Source organism: Musca vetustissima, unplaced genomic scaffold, assembly GCF_032173495.1.
Source record: "Musca vetustissima isolate MV318-11 ecotype Yass unplaced genomic scaffold, APGP_CSIRO_Mvet_v1 utg13306, whole genome shotgun sequence".
Classification (NCBI taxonomy): domain Eukaryota; kingdom Metazoa; phylum Arthropoda; class Insecta; order Diptera; family Muscidae; genus Musca; species Musca vetustissima.
Genome location: NW_026883204.1, coordinates 23,462 through 32,914, shown reverse-complemented (window position 1 = coordinate 32,914; position 9,453 = coordinate 23,462). Strand labels below are relative to the sequence as shown.

Genomic DNA, 9,453 nt, shown 5'->3' with positions numbered 1-9,453 from the left:
TTTCTTTTGTACTTTGATTCGCAAATTTGGCAAAGAAAAATTTGGTAATGGAAAAGCAAGCGAAAATTTTAAAAGAGAAAACAAAAAATTTGCCAAATAAAAATCTGCCTGTGGAAAAGCAGACTCACGAAATGTTACTGGATGTTGTCTGTTTACTCAAAAGTCCAGCAAAAGAGAGCGAAAAGAGAGAGTTAGTTTGGCAGTTATACGCTGAGAACTTACTAAATGTTACTGGGTAAATTTTTTCCAGTAAGATTTATCCAGCACAATTCGATGTATTTCAATCAGTTGTTAATTGTAAATTTTGACAAAAGTCAAGAAATATTTTTTATTTTAAAAAATGTATTCCTTAATACGTCTAAAAAGATAATTTCAAGCATGGAGCAATTATACAAGGTATGGTAGCTTTTGCCAGAAAGGACAAAATAGGGGGATATAATTTTGCTTGTTGTTTCATTCACAAATCATACATTTCTTCCTACCAATGTTGTAAAATCAATCTTGTTGTATTTTTCACATGGTACAATTATAGAATGTAAAACTCCTTGTACATTAGAACTTTTTACCGGATTTATTTAACATATTTGAGGATTTATTTGACATATATGCAAAGGAAATGACAATTGAAACCCATTGGGTTAACGAAATCCGGTTAAATGTAAACGTACTGTAACAGCAAATCTCTGCTAATTTGATTCCAACGTAAAACGGCATATACATTAGAACTTTTTACCGGGTTAACCTACTTTATGAGGATTAATTTGACATATATGCAAAGGAATTGATAATTGAAACCACTGAGTTAACGAAATGCGGTGAATATAAACGTGATATAATACTAGTGTCAATATGAATTTGACAAATTTATGAAAAAATAGGAAACATATGACTGCAAGAGACTTCCTTGTATAATGGTATGTCATAAACTACACATTTTGTGTATGTGTGTGTATGTATGTCAAATGAAATCAGAGTAAAATATTCACGATTTTAGTTATCTGTTGAAAAATGTCAAATATATTTGGCAGTAGAAGTCTCTATCTACATAGGTGTTTTTTATTCAACTCAAGTTGTCTTAGAATGTATTATTGTACCATGCTTACACTCCTTGCAAGAATCTAAATTTTTTTCCAATGTTATGAAGAACAAATTGTACATTCTTGCAGGTTCTGGAACAGACAAAAATATATATCAGGAAAAGCTATTTAACATTACCATGATTATTTTTAGAAATAACCTAAAAAATATAGACAATTATTTTTTCAGTTACTGTTTTAGTAAAGGATACTACAATCAAATCCAATATAAGATCACCGAGTAAGGTCAAGGGATATCTACTTTTTTGTCAAAATATTTAATTTCGAATAAAAAACATTGTTGGTTCACATTACCCGAAGTTTTTTAAAATATTTTTTTTTTTTAATTAAAAAACAAATGCAAGAGAAAATATATTAAATATTGTGAAAAATAATTAAATTGTTAACAAAAAATCATTGCTGGATGTTTCTTTTGACATACGAGTTGACAATAAACGTAGATGTAGGACTGTATTTTTGCTGGAACTTGCCTTGGGGGCCATGATCAAATCCTACACAAACATTTTTAATGTTTATAATAAAATTATTATTTTTCCTAATAAATTTCTAACCTTTTTGATTTTATTGAATAAAAAATACAACTCTGCAACAAAAAAGTGACACTTTGTGTTTATACTATTCGCCACCAGGTGATATTTTGTCGTTTGTTTTTGTTCGTTTGACAGCTGTCATTTCTCTGCCCATTTCCGTTTCTTTCTACTGACAACAACGCCAAGATGAAGTACGTATTTTCGTTCTATTTTTCGTGATAAAATAAAAATAATTGTGAAATATTAAAAACATCAGAAAATGTTAAATAAAAATAAACGACCAATGATCGTCAAAATCATAATCAATAATGAATTATAGTGACATTTTGTGGCTGCCAACAATAGCTAATGGTTAAAATGTATGTTTTTTAATTTGTTTCCAGAATCGGTTTGTGTTCATTCAGTGGGTACAAAATCTACCCCGGTCATGGCAAGACCATGGTCAAAGTTGACGGCAAGGTAAGTTAGAAAAAAAATAAATTTTTAATTTGTGGGTGAGAAAATAACTTTCTTTTTTTTTTGTTTTCGTTTAGACCTTCACTTTCTTGGACAAGAAATGCGAACGCTCTTACTTGATGAAGCGTAACCCCCGTAAGGTGACATGGACCGTCTTGTACCGTCGCAAGCACCGTAAGGGTATTGAAGAAGAAGCCACCAAGAAGCGTACCCGCAGAACACAAAAGTTCCAACGCGCTATTGTCGGTGCTTCCTTGGCCGAAATCATGGCTAAGCGTAACATGAAACCCGAAGTTCGTCGTGCCCAACGCGAACAAGCCATCAAAGCCGCCAAGGACCAAAAACGCGCCACCAAGGCAGCCAAGAAAGCTACCCAACCCGCCCCCGCTAAGGCTAAGGCTGCTCCCAAACAAAAAGCCGCCAAGGTTACCCAAAAGGCTGCTCCCCGTGTAGGTGGCAAGCGGTAAATTGTTTTAGCCATTCATTTATGGTCTAAAGAAAGGAAGTGTAGTGTTTTTTGTATTTAAGGTGTTAATTTTCTAAAGAAGAATAACAAACCGCAAAACCAAGAAAGTTTACGGAAATGAGAAAATATTGACAGAAAAATAAAATCTATTACGGGTGTTTAAATCCGTATGGAGTAAAAAAAAACACTTGCAAAAATATGTTTGTTTTGATTTGTGTATTTATGGCAAATATCACTGTGCTAGAGATAAGGATAAGTGTGCAAAAAGGAAGATGAAAATTCTTAACATGTAGTGATTGGGTTTTGATTTAATTTAACCCATAGCCATATAGGGATATGCTAGTGTATAATAAATTAAAATTTCCCGTCGACTTCTTGTATGTAGAATTTTAAAGATTCCAATTGCATTTTCTTTGAATATAATTTTGGGGAAATCTAGAAGAACGAGAATATCGCAACGTGTATATACACTTGAGAGTAGTACCCCCTTGTAATATTTGATAAATGGACTTCTATTATAAGCTATCTGTTTTTTTTCAGTGTAAAAATGTCATAAGGTAATTAATATTATAAATGTTATTTTTTAAAAATAACAATGTGCCGGCTTTTTCATAATATCCATCCAATGGCAAATGTAATATTGCCCGTAAGATCAGTTAACTATATATGGTACTTTTACATAGAAAAATTAGTTTTTGTCAGATTCATAGTGCGTTTCCGCTCACATTTTCAAATTTACATACTTATGCTTTACATATCTAAATATAGAAGCTACAAGTATGGTATCCATATATTTATAATAGAAGGAAACTTATTTGTCGCATATAAGCCGTCTGATTGTAATGTTTAAGGAATTTCATACTTATATGTGGTTCCAAAGTGATTACATAGAGTCAAATTCTGTTTTAATTAGTTTCGTTTATATTCAGTTAAGGGCTTGCAATAACAGTGTTTAGTCTTTGTTACCACTTAAAGATATTACATAAAACCCCTATGTGATATCCGAAATACATTTATATACGAAGAAGGTATACCCATTTTACCTTCTTCGTATATAAATGTATTTCAGTGGGTGGTATTTTGGAATCCGGTATATTTAAATGTATTGATTCATAAAAAATATATGTTTGGAACATCCAACTAAAGTTTCGCTGATACAAAAATGTATTTATTATTATTTTTGATAGACATGGTTTTCTAAAATTTCATTAGGACCCTTACATAGACATGCTACTATGGACATATGACAGAATCGGCTACGCGGCAGAGTCCTTTAAAGGATAATAGATTTTATGGCTATATGACAGAAACTTCTTTCAAAATAATCATTTTTATGCGTGAAACTCCTTTTAATCCCTTCTTCCGAAGTTTCGAGGCGCATATCAAAATATATAAATTTCACAAAGAAATATGGTTATCGTCGTATATGTGTCCATTCTTATTTTACTCTCAGCCTAATGGCTAAGGGTATAACATTGATATGACAAAAATGTGTCTCATGGATAGAAAATTCCATTCTATTATTACTAATGGTTCTAATCTCTTCTCAAGTTTTGTTAATTTTTCTTATTTCTAGAGCAATAGTTCTGCGCCACGTATTTCTAGGACGGCCAGATTTTCTGGAGCCTTGTGGATTGACTGACTTAACGATTCATCAACGCCCGGAGGAAACGACTGAAACTAGAATCTTGAAATTTTGGGTGATGGTCACTCTTAGTCGAAAGGTGTCAAATATACTAAAAAGTAATAAATGTGGTACAGTAAGTATTTGGTAGAACTAGAACACTGAAACTTGAAATGAGTGTCACCGATGGAACCCCCGGAACCCCTCCAACCAGAGATGGTCCATCAGAAATAGTGACGTAAATGACATACATTCCCGACGTATAATACATACGTCAGAAACGTCGGAACCCCACCCAAAACCATTAGGTTTTTGACAAAATAGCTATTTCCATTAATCAATTTGGAAATTAGGTATGCTTTACCCAAATTCATATCAAATTTCAAAAATTCCTTCTCCAAAAAGTTTAGAATTTTTTATCAGTTCTAGTAAGGAATAGTCAGATATATGGAAAAATAATACATATTCTTGAAAATAACAGTATATGGTAATAATATTCAAATAAATGACGTTTACTACATTTATTACATTTTATACAGGTATATGACGTTTTCGACGTTTACACATTTTTGACAGTCGAAAACCTAAAAATGACCATCCCTCCCTCCAACTGATTAGACATTAAGATTTTATGATTCTAATATATTGTTAGTTTTAAGCTTTTGGAGTAGTCTATATTTTGTTGTTTTTTTTTAATTCCAATCATGAAATGGGGAAATAGTTTTGGAAATAAATACTATAAAAGTACAAAAAGTAATAAATGGTACCAAATTTAGTATAGAGCTAGATTTCTGTTGCGGACAGAATTGGAGTGTAGTGTTATGATATGGAGGTAGTTTTGGAAATACATACTTTAAGAGAACAAAGGTACTAAAATGGTCGGTTTTGTTGGTAGGTTGATTAGCTATTCTGATTAGCTCTTCTGACAATAAGATTTTGACAAAAATAAACAAAAACAATTATTAATTTATTTTTGTCAAGAACTATTCTCTGAATAATAATTAATGAATTTGTGTATTCTTGGGTTATTGGAGGTTTTAGGTCAGTGAAAAATAAAGTTTAAGACCGGGTCGCGATTAATTTTAAGTTTCCCACATGTCAGATATATGGAAAAATAATACATATTCTTGAAAATAACACATATTCTTGAAAATAACACATGGCTCCTTGTGATGTTGTTTATATTGTGGATTACAATCTATTTTTTCTATGGAGTGGCTTCAAATCTTGCCTTCTTAAAAAAAATTGAAGGTCATAAATCCCCGGCTAATGACTAAATCATGGAAATTGTGCTGACCGTATAAAATCTTTCCATAGACGTATTTAACCTCCGCCGAGAATTGTGACAAGCACCTAGGGGCCGATTCCAATATAGGCTAACATAATCTGCTCGATTTTATGAATAGCTGGGATTTCTGGACAGACACATAACATAATATATGTGGACCAATCGGTGAACGGGTTTATACCTGAGCCTAGGTTTCCTTTCCGTCCGACTCTATGAATGTAGTTTTCATGAATGGTTATTATTAAAAATCCTAAATTTGAAGACAATTTTGAAATCGAAATGTAATATTGAAAATGTTTTTGACAATTTGCTTTACAAACAATAAAGAAAAAAGTTTGAAACCATATGATTGTCACTTGCACCTTATTAAATACACCTTGCTTTTTCAGAAATTATAAAAAAAATCTGGAATATTATTGTTTTTTTATTCGAAATTCGGAATTATATCGGATACAAAATTATTGGATGTTTTATTCGAAAAGATAATCCATTTTATTTTTTAAAATAAGATTTTGAAGTAGTAAATGAATAGTGGTTTTTTGAAACGATTTTGGCCTTGTGGCTAGGTTCCTAATGAAAAAATATGTAAATTGAAATTGAAATATGCATTTACTTGCAATAATTTAAAATGTATTTCAGTACATCTACCTTCCCCTTGATTAATAAAAGGCGGAATTATGACATTAGGTATGGGGGTTTCTATTTCTTCTTCCCATTGATTAACCACTTGCGGAAAATTTAACACATTTATTACGTTTTGACTTTGATTCCATATAAAAGTACCGCCTGATTGTCGTCATTTTGAAGGAGTTTGCGGCATTTCAAATCGAAATGGCTTGAAATGATATTTTGAGATTTCAGGTTGTAAAAGGCTGTCTTCCATTCCATTATAGTTTGACTTGATCTTCTTACATTTTTATTTATTTATTTAAAAAAATGCAATTTGTAGCCTCAAATTATGTTTATTATTTTTATTTTTTTTATTTTCCAAATCACATCACAAATTGTCTCAGTGAATTTCTAAAAAAAATGTATCATTTATCTTGTTCTACACTTCCCTAGCTTAAAGCTAAAACAAATTTTATTCAAAAAAAAAATAAGTTTAAATTAAAGATTTAGTTATCTGGGTTAATAGAAAATATTTTTGGGTTCCTTGATGTATTTTAGAAGTTAAAATCTCAGAAACATTTGGTGCTCCCAATAAATTATCAGTTGATATTCGATAGAATAACGTCTTTTATGTCCGTACGATTAATCGGAATCACTTACAGATATATGAGAGGTGTATTTTCCACCAATATTTTAATATTTAAACAAATAAAATATTTTAAATAGCTTAGAATATTTTCTCCTTTATTTTCAGATTAATTGAAATAAATTTTAATACATATTTTTCAAATAGGAATGAATTGTGTACAAACAAATTAGGAAGACCTATATATAAAAAAACTTTGTTTTTTGTAACAATATTTGAGACATAAATAATAACACTGATTTTTGTATATTGAGATTTAAGTTATGAGATTATGGAGAAATACATAAAAAAGGAATATAAAAAATTAATACCATATAAAAATACAAAAAGTTGTTATCTAAATATATTTGTGTATATAAACATTATTGTAGAAAAAAAGTGTCACAGTAATTGTTTTGTTCATTCATATAATACAACTAAAAATGTATACGTTGAATTGATAATTCAATACTACAACTCCTCATGCGGCTGTTCTATAGATTTAGATTTAGGTACAGCTGATTCGTTGGCTTTGTTCATAAATGCAATAAAGTCTTCACGCTTACGTCCGCCATTATATTCCTGTTTTGTTTTGAGATATGAAAAATATTTAAAGGTTGGATAACCACGAACTTCATGCTGTGAGCAGACAGCTGTTTCACGTGTACAATCGACAGCGGCCAAAATTAGGCGGGAATCCTCTTTTAAGGCTTTGGCAGCTGCATTAAATTCAGGTTTTGTACTTTTACAATGACCGCACCCTGAAAATAGACATTTTCAAATATCAAATAATACAATTCATAATAAGAGATGTTTAATAAAAATACTTACATGGTGCATAGAACATGACCAGGGCATGTTTCTTTCGTTTCAATGTTGTTGCAAAATTGTCATCTTTTAAGAATACCACCTCGGTATCATCTTCCTCTTCCCAATTCTTTTCTGGCGGTGGTGGTGGCGGCGGTTCTTTGGGATCTTTCATAAATTCTACAACTTTATCGGCATCCCTAACATTGACGTCAAATTTAAATTGACCATTAACAAAGTATTTTACAGTTGGATAACCCTTGACACCATATTGCTCAGCAATGGCAGATTCCTTTGTTGCATCAAGTGCGGCCAATACACCGGGAATGTGTTTTTGTTTCATTTCCAAGGCAGCCTTTTCATATTCGGGTTTCATGCGTTTACAATGACCGCACCCTGAGGGAGACGAGATTATTATTTTTGGGGTTTAGGAAAATAAACTGAATGTATTTGACTTACATGGGGCATAGAACATCACGAGTACGGACTTTTCATCTTTTAAGGCAGGTTCGAAATTTTGTTTTGTCAAATGCACAATTTCCGAGTTCGTATCAGCAGACCAATCAGACTCCTTGGGTTTCTTGATTAACACCGATGTTGGATCACGCATAAACGATACAATACCATCCTTGTTATTGTCACCCTCGTAGATTTGCTTCAATTTTCCATTTTCAAAGTAAATAATGGTTGGGAAACCTATGAATGAATTAAAAAATTAAAAAAATATGGAATTGCAGATTTAAGTTCTTGTTTTTTCGTGTTTTGCGGGACTAGATTTAGATTTAATAAATTGAAATGAATTCTACAATACTAAAAAACTACAACTCAAAAACTACAACTCAAAAAGTCCCTGAAAAGTCTTTTTTATTATCGCTTATATAGACCAATTTCTTTGGGCCCTTGATGTCGTTATAATATAATTTTGCTGGTTGGTATAAGTGAAACCATCTTCGAATAATAATTACCCGTTATATTATATGCCCTTCTTGCCAATGCATTTTCCTGCCTTTCCACATCCATGCCAGCCAAAACATAACCTTCACTTTTGAGTTCTGTGGCCGCTTTTGAGAAATCAGGTTTCAGTCGCTTACAAAAACCACACCATGGTACATAGAACATTACCAACATCGGCCGCATATCCTTTTTCAAATGTTTCAAAAATGAAGCATAATCTCCAAAATGTATTACATCCTTGCCAGCAGGATCTTCTTCCCATGGCAAATCCCCAGCCGGGTCACGCATAAAATTCACCATAGACGATACGACCATTTGCCGGTCATAATCTTTATGGTAATCACCATCTTTGTAGTGTTTCAATATAACCGGATCGGGGGAAACTTTTAATTTCTTGCACAACTTCCTCTTTTCAGCATTTGAGCAATCCATTAACACCATTGTACCCGTTCCTTTGACAATGCCTGCTGTCTCCTTGAATACTTTTATCTGTTCCGCCGATTGCTTGACATGGCTGGTGTACAAAACTAAGACATTGGTCTTGGTGCGCAACAGTTTCTTAAAATCTTTATATTCCACAATATCTTCGATGATGGCATTGCTTTTGCTGTTTACTTTGCCGATTGCCGGTCTAATTAGGTGGGTGGCAAATATACTTAAAAACTAAAATATTAACAATTATTATTGTATAGAGAGAATAGCTGATGTAAAATGATATACTTACAACGACTATAAAACGTGCTAAAAACATTTTTCTATATAAAACATAATTTTTTTCTAAAGAAATTAAGCTACGTGCAAATACTGCAATCGTTTTTTGTGTGGGTTTTAAAAATCGATTATTTTTCTTATTATTATCACAATCGATAAATGATTCCAATACAAATAATCGATTTTAATACGAGGTTTGTTCGAAAAGTACACTGAATGGGATATTAAAAATATTTGTATAAGAATGTCAATTAAAAAAATTTTACTTTTCCAATAAATATTAAAA

General features: G+C 31.7%; 2 protein-coding genes across 2 annotated transcripts; one reads left to right on the top strand and one right to left on the bottom strand.

Moving 5' to 3' along the window:
- The first annotated feature begins 1,735 nt into the window (after positions 1-1,735).
- Positions 1,736-2,584, top strand: LOC133330042 (large ribosomal subunit protein eL24). Its single transcript, XM_061538519.1, has 3 exons — positions 1,736-1,818; positions 2,011-2,086; positions 2,161-2,584. Exons 1-3 carry the CDS (start codon positions 1,814-1,816, stop codon positions 2,548-2,550), a joined length of 471 nt encoding a protein of 156 aa, XP_061394503.1. The 5' UTR covers positions 1,736-1,813; the 3' UTR covers positions 2,551-2,584.
- Positions 2,585-7,162: 4,578 nt separating this feature from the next.
- On the bottom strand, positions 7,163-9,125 carry LOC133330045 (protein disulfide-isomerase A5-like). The gene is made up of 4 exons (XM_061538521.1): positions 8,468-9,125; positions 7,962-8,198; positions 7,527-7,898; positions 7,163-7,456 (listed from the first exon to the last, which is right to left on the bottom strand). The coding sequence occupies exons 1-4, from the start codon at positions 8,895-8,897 to the stop codon at positions 7,167-7,169; spliced, it is 1,329 nt and encodes a 442-aa protein (XP_061394505.1). The 5' UTR covers positions 8,898-9,125; the 3' UTR covers positions 7,163-7,166.
- Positions 9,126-9,453: the final 328 nt, after the last annotated feature.